At 38.1% G+C, this 14,835-nt stretch overlaps 1 protein-coding gene across 1 annotated transcript in view; it reads left to right on the plus strand.

Moving 5' to 3' along the window:
- LOC150082804 (DNA topoisomerase I, mitochondrial-like) overlaps window positions 1–14,835 on the plus strand; it is a 214,617-nt gene that overhangs the window by 60,551 nt on the left and 139,231 nt on the right. The window contains exon 4 of the mRNA XM_090378288.1: window positions 3,731–3,846. Coding sequence (XP_090234414.1) covers window positions 3,731–3,846 — 116 coding nt within the window. The remainder of the gene's footprint in view (window positions 1–3,730; window positions 3,847–14,835) is intronic.

Below are 14,835 nucleotides of genomic sequence, written 5' to 3' on the forward strand. Positions count from 1 at the left end.
ATCAAAAAATTCTCATTAAGTGAGCATTTAAAGGCAAAAGTAAGGTATTTTTTGAAAAACAAAAGAAAGTTATCTTTTTGTAATTTTAATAAAATCTAAAAAATAAAATTAGTGACATAGATTTGTTACACATGAAAGTATTGGGAATTTGCATTTTTTATATATAGCCTGAAAATAAAAAATGGTAACGTGAAAACAGTAATTCCTTTTACATATAACAAGATATGAAAAAAATGTAACACTAATTTTTCTCGAATCACTCAGTGCAGCCCCCGACAGAATTATAACTTTGAATATGTCCCATGTACGAGAAAAGATTGGACACCACTGCAGTAGAAGGTGAACCAGCGTCCATTGGGAATACCCCTTGATCTGCTCACTGTTGACCAGCGCGATTTCTCCATATGTGGGACAGGTGGTCGGATAAGTTTTACCAGGTACCCCTAAGTTGTAGAATGGTAATCCCTTTAGCTCTCTCAATTCTTGCTTAGCAGCAGCACTAATTTCCTAAATTGGTTGAAGGCCATAAGTGTGAACAGTGTGTACGCAGTTGTCTCTCCTAAGCCGTTCGTTATATGAAAATTTTCTTCGCTCAACTGAATCAATTTTAAATGTAATTTCCAAGGGGATTAAAAAAAAAAAAATCACTCTAAAAGGAGTTTGTTAAACAGAGGTCCGACTGAGTCATTTAGAATTCTAAAAATGGCTATAAAGTTTTATATAGAAGGTATCTTAACAATAGACAGTGAAATGCAAATTTAGTTAAATAACTTAAAGCTTATTTGAAAAGTAGGTTAAACATGCAAAAAAATTTACAAAATATTACAAATTTCGAAGTGTACAGCATCCGAATGTTACACATCACTGTTAATAAAGGTGCTGTTATGCCGTACCATTGCGTACCGTCTCAAAAAAAAAGCACTGTATATATATATATATATATATATTAAATGTTACAGTGAATAAAAAATGGTTTACAGTTGATGAAATAGTTTCGGTTAATGAAAGGTTAAAGGTTAATAACTCAGTTATGACAGATGTACCTAAAAGTGCAAAGTAGCTTTAAAGGATGTAAGAGTATATATAAGTTTGTATTAATATATTGAATAAAGTATGCATATGCATAAATGGATGTGAAAATTACACAGAGTGCCAGAAACTAGAAGGATGAGGATAAGTAGAAAAGGAAGAGTAGTAGATATGTGAAAAGTGAAAGAATGTTTCACATTTTGCAGATCCTCCGGAATTCCTCATCCTGGAATATCAGTTTGATTTGAAGACCCACAAAAATTCCTTCTTTTATATTGGCTTCACTGATTTGAGGAAACTTGCTTCAAACAGGAAAATCCATCTCCTTTTTTGTCTATTGCTTTCACAAATATTTTTATCAAACTTATCTTGATGTGCAATGGAGGTAAATAGATTTTTGACTTATCCACCAAAGGAGAATGTGCTACATTTTTCTGGCCTGCATAGTTTAACAGTCTAAACAGTCTGGCTGCTTTTTTTTACCCTGTAGTGGCAATCCTTCACTGGGCTGTCCCACTCGCATAAAAAGCAGCAGTATTTAGCATATCCACCTTGCAACCCAGTCAGCAAAGATATTCCACTTGCATCCTTGATTGCATTTCTTTTTGCAAAAGAACCTATAGGTTCTTGTTTCCTTCACATGAACTGCATGGGCCAATGGTATAGATCGATGCTTATTTCCATTATGGAGTAAAACTGCTTTCAAACTGACCTTGGATGAATCAACAAAAGGGCTCCACTGCTTGGGGACATGCTCCAGATCTAACTCTTTCATTAATTCCTGAGCATTGTTACAATAAACCAATGTACTACTCATGGAGTGATTTACACTTATTTATACAGTTCATGATTTACACTTATGCATACAATACTTGTTCACTTTTTTCACCAGTTGCTTTCTGAAACACATACACTTTTGAAATACAAAAATGCCTGCTTGATGTGGAACCCACTCGTACATATACTAGTAGAGAAGTTTCTAGAAGGCTCACAATGTTTCTAGAGAACTCCATTCAAAGTTATAGAACTTTCCAGAACCATCCCAACCTTCCTTCTGCACCTAACAATATTCTAAATGTTCCAGAACATTTATTTTGAACATTTTCAAAAGCCCCCAAATCCTCTAGAAATCTCCCAAACATTCTAGAAAAAAACTTAAAACAGCAACAAAAAAAAAAAAAAAAAAAAAGATGGAAAAGATGCCATTAAGCCAACATATTAGTGTTTACTTAATATGCTGGCTTCGTGTGTCAGTTCTTGGTTTTTGGTCATAAACCGAAAATATTTGAAAACTGAGGGTGATGAAAACTTTAAGCATATATCTGAGTTTTTGAACATATTTCTTGTGAAATCTGTCAATTATTTCAGGGAGGAAATTGATGATGACCAGTGTAATTTCAATTTTAACAATAATTATAACAATATGCCATGCTATTCCAGTTTTAAAAGCAGTAGTGCCAAAATTTTTTTAACCTTCTAGTTTGTGATAATATAACATCCTGTTCGTAAATGCAGTAGTTAAAAAAAAAATTGGTGAAAAGTTTTCTATTTGATTCTAGATTTTGTTAGTCTAAATGCAGCTGCCAGCTGACTTTTCCTGAAAGTTTTGCTAATATACCAAGTAAACATTGAAGAAAAGAGTAACAATTTTCAACTTTGATATTGCACACTTAAAAAATATTTTCAAAATGTACAGTACTTTCCTTGTGTAAAATGATGTCTGAAAGTTTGTGTTTGGCACTAATTTTTAAGTTCATATTGAAAAAAAAAATTGCTGTTACATCAAGTACAAAAGAAAGATTTCTTTTAAGAAAGAAAGAAAGATTTTACAAAAATACAGATTTAAAAAGAAAACAGTTCTTTCATTAGTGCATGCATTTTTTTTGCCCACTAATGGTTATTGTGTCAACATTGCTTCCAAATGTTGTCTTAATGTGTCGTGTTAGATCTGAATTAAATCTGTGAACTCAGAAACTCTGAATTCACCATTGCTAGTTATCTATTTGAGAAAAGTAATGTTACTCCGTGTTATGTATTTTTTCTATGTTTACTGTCTAGGGCAGGGGTGGTGAACCTTTTAAAGGGTGCATGCCAAAATTAGCTAAATCTTTTAAAAAAACTACCCTTTTTGTATACACTCCAACTTCAAACAAATCACTGAATGAATACAGCTATTTACTGAATGGCATGACTGGTAGAGAGAATGGACATGCGCAAGTCACGACTCAGGGTGGATTCCTGGAGTGATGTTTTGAAGTTTGAAATTTTTTGGAACTCTCTGAATTACATGTGCCCAAAAAATTTATATGCATGCCACTTTGGGCATGCATGCCATAGGTTCACCACCCCCTTCTAAGGTGTAGGGAATTATCTCTGTTGATAAAGGCTTGGGCTTGCACAACTGTATTTATCCATGATTTGACCTAAAAGTTACTAATAAATTATTTCTTCACATCGGATGTGAAATCACCCTGTGTGACCATGCAGTTATCTGTATTCAAAACCAGTGCTCATCATAAAAGATATGAACTAAACTCTTGATTACAGAAAAAAATGACTGAATTACAATTTTTAAGTGTATATTTACATGATTTAATTTTAATATGTGAATTTCAGTTTGTGTATATGCCACATAAGTAAATGGGTAAAATACATCTATAATCCAGTTTCTTTACACAAGTATGTAAATGCTTATTTGCAGGTATCTAAAAAGTTGAAAAAGGAAGGAAAAAATAAAAATATTAAAACAGAGACTGATACTAGTACCGTATCAAAAAATAAAATTAAGAGAGAAGAACAACAAGATGATTGGGAATGGTAAGTAAACATTTGACTAATAATTTATAATTTGATTAACTGTACTTCTTATTTACATTGAACTTTCTGGCCTGTTAAGGCTTATGTTATTAGAGTTATGTTTCTAGCTAGGTGTCATCCAGTGCATACATATAAAATGTGTTTGGATACATGTGATTTTAAGTTGGTTAATGGGAAAACTGCTTCATGAATTTGTAAATACTTTGGTATGTGCTGAAACTCATTATTGCTTTTATTTTTCAAGCATATGGAGTTGGCATCTGGTACTAGAAGATTAAATTAATTAACAGGCTGATGTCTATTTCACTTTAAGTAATTATATTAATAACTGTTAATTTATTTAAACTTCTAGCAGCTGTGTTTAAAAATTTTTCTTTAGGTGTTCTATCCTTCTTTGCAGCTTAGTCAGACAATACGTTGGCATCTGGTATTCATTTAGAGAGGTCTGAGTTTGATTCCTTTTGACAACTAGAGAAATTTCTAAAGTCCTCTTCAGTTGAGGTTGTAATTAGCTGTAATTAACTACTTTCCCCCACCTGAGATCAGGTGGGGGTAGGGTTTCTTTTGAGTTATTCCAGGTGAGCACACAAATTGTAATTCTCTCAGTTACATATGATCATCAGAAAAAAACATGGATGGATAGTGAAATTTTCAATCAATGTAATAGAAAAATGTTTATTCTGGAAGTGAAAGAATATCAAAATTAAATTGGTAAAGAATGAAAAAGATTATTATTGCAGAAGGACTTAAAAAAAAACACCATTATTGAAGTACAGTGGAAATTTGATATAACCAGATTGCACAGGAAAAATGCATAATGATCTATTATGTTATAGAGAAAAATATGTAGCATATATTGCATTGCGCAATGCAACATGAAGCTGCAGATAGTGGGTGGTACATGTACCAGTGTGGCATATAGCAATTCAACATTTGGAAATAACTCATCTCCTGAGCATGGCTAGCCACGGCAATTGTTTGTGTTGTGAGTGGATGTTTTTTCAGTTGCAATTTATGTAAAAAAAATTACCAATATGTCACCAAAAAGAAAACTTGTGCTAACTTGAAAAGAAAAAAAAACGGCAATAATGGAGGCCTTGAAAAGGGATGAATCGGGATGTTTTTTGGCTGAAAAATATGGAATTGGCACCTCAACAATCTCAGACATAAAGAAATATAGTGAAAGCATTATAAAATTCTTTAATCATCTGATGAATGAGGATGGCAATTTATCGCGTAAAGTTATGTGAAAAGCTTGAAATGAAGAAGTTGAAGAGGCTGTCTACATGTGGTTTATTCAAAAGCAATCTGCTAGGCAGAAAATCGAACACAAACTGAAATGTAGACTCGAACTTCAAAGCAAGTTCCAATTGGCTCAAAGTTTAAGGTGCAACATGGTGTTACAGAACTTGAAATCTATGGAAATAAGCTTTTTGCTGACATATCTTTAGCAAAATTGAAGTTGTTTGTAGAGGAAGAATAATACAACAAAGACTTCATATTATAATGCTGATGAGACTGGTTTAAACTGGAAAGCACTCCATGGCAGATAATTAGCCTGATGCTGTGAGAGAGTACTGTAACAGGGTACAAAACAAGCAAAGAATGTGTAACCATAATTGTTTGTGCCATTTCAACCAGGCAGACACTGATTGATGTTGTTGTTTCTTATTAGGAATTCCAAAATTCTGCTTAAAAATTGTAATTCTCTCAGGAGCGGGAGTGCAGTAGCACACGCTCTTTGAGTAGACCGGGGTTCAAGCCCCTGACTGCTGAAGACAGTCGATCTGCCAACCCGCACTGCACCAGCGTGGCAGATTATGGTCCATTTCCCTCAGCATGAATTGTTGAGGAGGCTTCCATCCTGCAGTGGGTTGATAATGGCTGCACTTTACTTTTTTTTTTTTTTTATCATAAAAAAAAAACATGAATGAATAATGAAATTTTCAATCAATGTAACAGAAAAATGTTTATTCTGGAAGTGAAAGAATATCAAAAATCAATTGGTAAAGAAGGAAAAAGATTATTATTGCTTGACAATATGCCTTCAAATCTGTGATAGAATGCTTAAAACAGATTGACAAAATAGTTACGGTTAAATTTCTTCCACCAAATTTTACAATTATAATACAGCCATTAGATCAATGTGTAATGGAAACACTAAAAATAATTAACAGCTAATAAGAGCCTCTTATTAGCTGTTAATTATTTTTAACTGCTAATAAGAGCCTCTTATTAGCTGATGATAATGATGAGGAATCTGTTATAAATTTCTTTAAAAATATCAACTTAAAAGACTGTTGTTACAAGTTAGTGGAGGATTGGAATTCTGTGGATGCGTCAACATTGAAAAAATCATGGAACAAAATCTTCAAAGGGCTATTGGAGTATTATCTGATGACAGTAACACAAATGAAAACATAAACAAAGTCACGGAAACATTAAAACAAATTTAATATGCGGCGAAGATGTCAGCACCTGGTTCATTGAAGGGGGGAATGTAAAAACTGCCTATTTTAACACGTCACTGCTTTGAATTTGAAAGAATATTTTGAAAAGCAGTGATGAAAAGACACATTTACTGAGGCTGTGTTGTCTCCTGTGTAGCTATGGCACTTGAAGAGCACAAAAATTTGGAAAATAAAGATTAAAAAAACTAAGAGATTTGCTTGCAAGACCATTTCCCAGTGAAATCCATTATCCATGTCTTGGACCTGGAATTTAGGGGATGAGGAGGAGTGTATTGAAAGGCTGTGCTCTTTCTTTTGTTTCTTTCATTCCCAATGCTTTGTAATTTCTAACAAGATGGGATTCTGGTTAATGAAATCCTTCATATAATTTTTAAGGAATTTGTTTGGCATTAGTTTTATTGCATTTTATCAAGTTTGATTTTGGCAGTAATTATGATTTTAAGTAACGGGAAAGAAAGATGAGAAAATTTCAAGTTGAATCTTCTGTTGGTCATGTTATTTTTATATTTATTTCCAAAGTTTTACATTCTTCACCAGTCTGTTAGCATGACAGTTTCAGTGAGCATACACGTCTTTTTGTCAGTGCTTTTCCAACTTGGTCCTTGATCCTTGAGGTTGCCGCAGATATTCTCTCAGATATGCCAAACAAGCTGTACTTGCTACCTGGGAGTCTAAAATGCCGATGGAACTGATATTCGGGTGACACTCAAGTCAAGTGGACCCAATTTCAGCAAAGTCCAGACGGTCTGTGACAGCCAAATCCTCTGCACCTTCACTATGGTGGGACTGTTAGTAATCCTGGGTATAACCTCCATGCACAAGTACGTGGTGGGTGACCACCCAGGTGTGAACCAACTTAAGCAGGGGGTCGAGGTGTGGCGCCCACACCACATGGAGGAATGCCACCCTCTATGTTACCAGGCAATACTAGGTGGTAGATGACTATCATCAACCGGTGCAATACCACCACTTTGCTTATTGGAGGCTTGAAGTGGTGGAACCCATGTTTAGTGTCTAGAGCTAAGTTCCGGTCAACCCTTCCCTATCTCTTCCATCATGCAGTATGATTGATGACTTGAGGTTATGATGAACATCGTGGCAAGATCCAATATTCCTTACATTTCGAGGGTACAGCTCTAAAACGATGTTCGCAGCCCGGCCGCTAGTTAGTACACCGGACCGAACCTATTGGTAACTCTCTAGGAGGCTACCTCTACTCTGCCAGATAGTGACTGGAGGGAGTCCGAGTAGTGTATATGCAGGGAGCATTTTCGAGATCACATTATGTCAAGGATCTGTGTATATTCTTACAGTGTGTACACCATATCCAAAAATTTCATTACTTCATACAGCATGTCCCACTCACTTTTTTTTACTATTGAATACACCATGAATTGTCCAACTAATAGAGTAAGCTTATCTGCGAAAAGATCTAAACCTTCATTTCACAAATATATGTGGTCTCAATTCTAATCTCAACAATGTCCATTTCCACTTGCAGTCTGCCAAACTCCATGTACTTTTTCTGACAGAATCTCAGTTATCGGTTGATTCAACTACTGCTCATCTCAGATGCCCAAATTATTCACTGTATGATTCCTTTCGCCTCAAAGGTGGTACTTGTGCATATGTCCGTTATGATATTCGATGTCAGAGACTTGGCAATTTGGAATCTTCTCTGACTTCAAATCTCTCTACCTCATTGTGTCAAATTCATCTGTTGTCTCCACCATTCTCCCAACTCCACTAATCACTTGGAACTCTTTGACTTCCTCTCTTTGAAACTTGACTTTCTCCAGTCCAACTTTCCTAACAGTGAGGTAATTTTCCTTGATGATTTTAATGTTCACAACTCCAGCTGGCTTCCGTTTTCTAGTCACATGGACCCAGCTGGTCGAGATGCTGAGGCTTTTGCAATTACTAATGACCTTGCACAGATTGTTCATTTACCTACAAGAATACCGGACAGTCCTAATCATACAGCCAACACGTTTGATCTTTTTCTCACAAACAACCCTTCTAAGTACACAGTCAAAGTGAGAGGTCCTTTAGGCACTTCAGATCACAACTTCGTGATTGTCTCTTCTCCAATGGAGCCTTTATCTCATGGCTATTCCCAACTTCGTGTTGTTTGGCATTACAAGAATGCAAAATGGGATGACCTGCGAGACTTCTTTTCCTTGGTCTGATTACTGTTTCAAAACTTCTGATGTCAACGTTTGCTCAGATTGTGTTAGTGAAATTATTCTTGCAGGAATGGAATCCTTTATCCCACACTCCACTTTAAAATCTCATCCATTAAATAAACCTTGATTTTCCAATAAATGTGCTAAGGCTGTTCAAGAGAAGAATGTTCATATTGTAATTGGCTTGATTCCAATTCTTCAGTTTCATTTTCTACCTACACCAAAGCTCGCAACAATTTAAAGCAGATATTAATCAGTCCAAACTAGAGTTTGAACAGGCTAAGAGTAGAAAACTTGCTTCTTGCCCTAATGGTAGCCGAGCATTCTGGTCTCTTGCCAAAGCTATTGGCCGCAACTTTTGCCCATCTCTGCTCCCACCACTGTCCAAACCAGATGGTTCTGTTGTCACTTCAGCCAAGGATAAAGCTGACTTTCTAGCATCCCATTTTTCTTCCAACTCATGTATTAATGATCGTGGTAAAACACCTCCCACCATTCCCAACACGCTCCATTCAATGCCTCCTGTGATCTTCCGTCAAAAGGATGTCAGACGGATTTTGACGAATCTTGATGCTAAGAAAGCTCCAGGTCCTGATGGTATTTCTCCAGTTGTTCTCAAAACCTGTGCTCCTGAACTTACTCCTATTTTTTGCTGCCTTTTTTCACTTTCTTATTCCAAAGGTGTTTTTCCTTCTGCTTGGAAATTTGCTCATATCCAGCCATTTCCTGAAAAGGGTGACAAATCCCTCCCATCCAGTTATCATCCCATTGCAATTACTTCTACTCTTTATAAAGTAATGGAGAAATTAATTAATCACCAACTCTTAAACTACCTAGAAACCTTCCATCTTATCAACGATCGCCAGTATGGATTAAGAATAAAATACAGTGTCATCTAGATAGAAATGATGTTCCTGAGGGAACACAGCATGGTTTTGTAAAGGGGAAAACATTGTTAATAACCTCCTAAATTATTACATCAGTGTCATTCATGAGTTGATGCAGGAAATAACTTTGACATTGTTTATTTGTATGTTAGCAAAGTATCTGAATAGGTTACACACAAAATATTGCTCTATAAGTTGGGAATATATTGAGCTCACAGGTAAGTTCCTTAAATTACAGAATAGTTACATGACAGGAGATAAAGGATCGTAATTAATAGCTACTTTTCAGAGTATGTTAGCAAGTGTTGTCAATTTTGTATGCCATGGCATTATTTTAGATACTTTTGACTTTAATGCTCAATTTAGTGGTTTTTAAAATATACAGCAAAATATGGCGAGTAAATATTTAGCATCATAAGAAACCTCAATACGGTAAACTAGTTATATCTTTAACTGCAAGTGTTGGGTCAATCAGGATTCCAATTTTTGTTTCCAGAATTTCAAACAAATGTGACTCGCCCCTTTGTTATTGTTATCAGAAGTTCAGGACCACATTGGTATCTGACAGCCCTGACTCATGTCTTTTGTTATTGAGAATTGTAAATATCACCGTTTTCTTGCTTGCAGTTGTTTCAGTTATTGTTGTCCTTTTTTTAGTGTTGTTAATAATGAGCAAAAATTATACTCAGCATTTTATAAGTGAATAGCTTAAGGAAGCAAAGTACAAAAATTGGCTTAACAGAGTAGAAGGTGATGATACAGTAATTCTTTTGTAATTACTGCAAATGTTTTCTAGCTGCTAGATTAAGTGATATAGAGAGACAAAGTAATACTAATAAGCACACAAAAGCCAGAGCCATTTAGTAGTCAGAGACAAACACACCATTTGTAAGAGACAATCTCAGTGTAAAACAAACAGAAGTTAGCATGTCTCTGTTCATAGCTGAGTACTGTTCATTAAAAGTAGTGGACCATTTAAGTGAATTATGTAAAGACTACTTTGACGACAGCAAAGCACTGAAAAACCTGAAATTGAAACGATCAAAGTGTAGTGCAATTATTAATAATGTTCTTGGGCCATATTTTGGTCAGGATTTGAAAAATGACTTAAAAATAGCAAGTTTAGTTTAATTATTGATGAATGTATTGATATTACTGGTAGTAAATTATTAGGAATTGTTATGAGATATTATTCTGAGATAAAGGGGAAGATTATTGTAACTTATTTAGATTTAATAGAATTGTGATAAAAGAATGCTTAAAGAAACATAGCATTGATTCCCAAAATCTAATTTCACTGGAACAGACAATGCCTCAGTTATGATAGGTATAAACAATGTAGTATATGCAACAAAAAAAGAAATTCCATATCTAATAAGTATTATATGTGTTTGTCATTCTCTTCAACTTGCTGTGTCGCATGTTGCAACTGGCTGTCTGCCAAGGAATTTGGATTTTATGATAAAGGAAATACAGTTGGTTCTCTCTCATTCATGGGTTCATCAGGCTAAATATAATGAACTTTTTGATGCAATAAATGAAGGAAATCAATCTTTGAAGCTTGTACATGGAAAGGACAGAATTCATGGGATACCTGGTTCTTGGGCAATGCAATGCTGTCTAATGAATGAACCCACCAGTATATAGGTACAAGCGAAGTGAAAGTATATTGATGCCTAACGGCACCAGGGGTTTCCCCCATCTCCGCGTTGCTTTCATTGTGGGTGTACCAGTTCACTAGGAAATGCCAGAAATTTAAAAGTGTGTGGGCTTTGTATCTGTGTGATGTCATGTACTGTTGTTCATCTGGTCGTTTAGCTGCTGGACCCCTGCTGAGGCCCAACGTTGCCCTACTTTCACCCCATAGAGGCAGACAAGGAACCCAATAGACTCATTTACTCTGGCAGGTCCTGCCGCATAGTTTCCTGAGATTTCGGCGGCTAGGACCTATAAAGAAAAATAATAAATTAACTAATCGATTGCGCGATGGTGGTGTCGCTTGAATTTGAAAAGGCCAAAATATGGGCGAAAGGCGATTTGACATGCTTAAATTTAGGTGTGTGGGGTTTTTGCTAGTCTACAGATGGAGAGGGAAGGGAGAGTGAAGAATGGGGGGGGGAGAAAGGCACAAGTATCGGTCCAATAGAGAACGTGGCCCCATGTTTCAGTGTAGCAGGCCCATGCACCACTAGAGAGGAAAGGTGTGGGTGGCGAGGGGGGGGGGGGGGGGGAAACACCCTTCCCCAGGGAAATGTAATTCAAAGATGAAGGGGGCTAGGGTGCCTTCTTCAGGTCGCCATATGGCATTTGGCAATTAAGCTGCACTTTGTTTTGTCGTTTCTAGTTGCATCATTTATGGGGCTAGCCCCATCCTTGTGTTTTCTTATTCCTGCTTTAGGTGTTTTCTTTGGAGAGATTAGTTCCTTATTTGTCTCAGCTGGCTGACAGTGACGAATCACTGTCAGCCAGGTGCTGCATCCACCATCGTTGTTTGCTGGGTCGGGTTATCTCAGTTTGTCTTTGAGTGCTCAGGAGGATTGATCATTGTAGTTGAGAGTCATACTCAATGTCTCTTGGGATGTCTTGTGCTTGTGTGGTTTTGCTTACGACATTCTCTTCAGTGGATCTTCTCGTCAGTTCCTGATCGCATTTTGGGTTCTTCTTGTGAAGAGGTCCCAGGCAAATTTGGACAGGATTTGGTATTCGTCCCTTGAATCCAATAGGTGATGTTCTTGCCACTGGGGTTTGAATCTTAGTCTCGTTATGAAAATACCCTGCAGGTCCTCATATATGGGGCACTGGTACATCAGATGCTCCCAGCTTTCTCTTTCTCCACAAGGACCTTGGAGTATACCCAGAGGCGAGTTTGTCATTAAAGGGCCCTGTGGCCAGCCAACATGAAGGTTGTGTAGAGGCCCGGGTGGAGTGACGCAGATGACTTCGGGTAGGTTTTTTTCTACAAGGGGGATGAATTTCCTTGTTACCTCGCCCTTGTGTGAGGTGGACCCTCTGGTCTGCCCCGTTTGTTTCAGGTGTGCCTGCAGTCGTGCTTCTCTTCTTTTTCTCCGTTTTCCGGTTCTATTGTATGCCCCAAGAAGGTAATGGTAATTCCTTTCATTATGTAATATGTCAGGCCCCATCTAATAATTTCCAGATCCAGCAGCAAGACTCCTGCCAGAACCTGGAGCACCTCTGTGCTGACTGTATTACAAGCTCGTGTTATTTTCAACAATATTGACCGTTGTATTGAGTTCAGGATCCTTTTGCTACAGTCGTCATTTTGTGGTAGAACATGGCAGCTGCATATGTGATTATGGGGATAAAAGTGGCTTTGTAATAAAGAGCCAGTGTTCTTTTGTATAGTCCCCACTCTCGTCATGTGACTCGGGCTACATGGCAGCATAGTTTCTAATTTTCTTTCTGAGTTGTATGAGGTGTGGCCTGAACGTGAGCTTTGTGTCGAGGATTATGCCAAGATATCTTATTTTGGTGGCGAACCTGATTGTGGCTCCCCTTATTTTTATCTGTGGGGGTCTTCTTGGATCAAGGATTCCCCTGAGGAGTATAGATGTTGTTTTGGTGGGCAATATTACCAGGTAGTTCGCTTCTGCACATTCTTGTAGAGTGATGAGGGCTCTGTTCGCTGCTATTTCCAACCGGGCTCTGGAGTTAGCCGCCACTGTCAATATTAGGTTGTCGGCGAATGCCTGAGACTTGACGTCTCCCAGGTCAATACGCAGGAACTCATTGAAGATGAAATTCCACAACAGTAGGCCCAAAACTGACCCTTGCGGGCATTCTCTGTGTACTTCTCTGACTAATCTTTGGTAAAGGGTTATGACTTCTATCTTTCGCTGTGCAAGGTAGGAGCTGATGGCATGTAAGAGGTTTGTTGGAGTTTGTGCCTGTCGGAGTCTGCCAAGGACGCTTGGCCACCAGAGGGAGTCGAACGCCCTGGCAAAGTCCTCCGAAATGGCCAGAAAGTATTTGTTTTCCGCTGCTATGAGGCGATTCCTCACGTCGTCTGTTGTGGAGGATCCAGGCTTGAAGCCATATTGGTTTGGTGCATTTAAGTCTGCTGCTGCTTTATAGTGTTGTTGTAGTCGTTTGTGTAGGAGTCTTTCATAGAGTTTACTTGCCACGGTTAGGAGCGCTATTGGCCTGTATGATTCTGGTTGTTCAGGGTTCTTGCCAGAATTTTTGAGGATTAATTTTAGAATAGCTGTCCTCCACTGTTTTGGGAAGTATCCCGCTTTCAAACAGCAGTTATATAGGTGCAGAAGTAGGTTGGGTGCCAATTCAACCACTCACTTGACGATCTCAGGTTCCATCTGGTCTGTGCTAGGGCACTTTCTGTTTCTAATCCTTGCTGCCGCCTGCTGCAGCTCTTCCAAGGTGAATGGGGATTCATGTGCTTCTGGATCATAGTTATCATTCTGGTGGCAGAGTTCTCGGCACCACTTGCTCCCTGTAGATAGTATGCAGAATGTTGTTTATCGATTGTTCCCATGTAGTCGTTAGCTGGCCTTGGGGAGTCCTTGTTGTTGTGAGCATCTTGCCTCTAGGGAGTTTGTTTGTAGTGACCTTGTACACCACTCCCCAGGGGTCATTGTTTCCTGTTGTTTTCACTAGTTGTTCCCATGCTTTTCTTTTACTTCTCTGAATCTTGTCTGTATACTGGTTTCTTGTTGTCCTGTATGGTTGTTTTAGTGCCTCTACCTCATGTGCCAGCCACGTTCTGCGGGCTCGCTGGAAGTCCTTTCTTCTTCTTGCTACCTCCTTCCTCAGTTCGAATAGCTCGAGGGACTGCTCTGGGCATAGGATTTTTTCTTTTTATTGCAATTTGAGTGACATTTGTTATGAGATCTGTAGTCTTGGTTGGGTGTTGCTGGGCATCCAGCTCAGTCTCTGCTTGGATTTCTTGATATCTAGAGTGGATTGCTTCAGTGAGCGTTTCTTCAAAGAGGTTCCTGTCAGCTTTGTTGATGGGAAACCTATTGAGCTGATGTTTAGTTGCTGAAATTCTGACAAGGTTTCTTTTGATCTGGAAGGTGATTACCCAGTGGTCCGATGTGGTCCAGGAGTTCTCTACCCTCCAGTCTGCGACATGTGAGGCCAAATTGGTCGTGGCGAGTGAGATACCAATCGTCGCCTCCCACTGTAGGTTGCAAAAGGTTGGGAGCTGGTTCGGTTTGTTTAGGACAGTCAGCTGTGATCCAGAGAGAAAGTCTTTCAGGAGCTCCCCATTGTGGATCCCTCTTCTATCCTCTGTGGTGCTGTGCCATGTAGGCGATCTGCAGTTGACGTGCGATCCAATGATTATTGTTTGTTCTGGTAATATGTCTAGGAGGTGCTGCAGGTAGTTCATAGCTGGAGTGATATCCTGTCCCGGTCGGCAGTACAAGGAGACCACAAAGAAGTCCCCAATTGGCTAGATCACGTGAG

Source organism: Mastigoproctus giganteus, chromosome 7 (assembly GCF_048544385.1).
Source record: "Mastigoproctus giganteus isolate SK-2022 chromosome 7, ASM4854438v1, whole genome shotgun sequence".
In the NCBI taxonomy this organism is placed as follows: Eukaryota; Metazoa; Arthropoda; class Arachnida; order Uropygi; family Thelyphonidae; genus Mastigoproctus; species Mastigoproctus giganteus.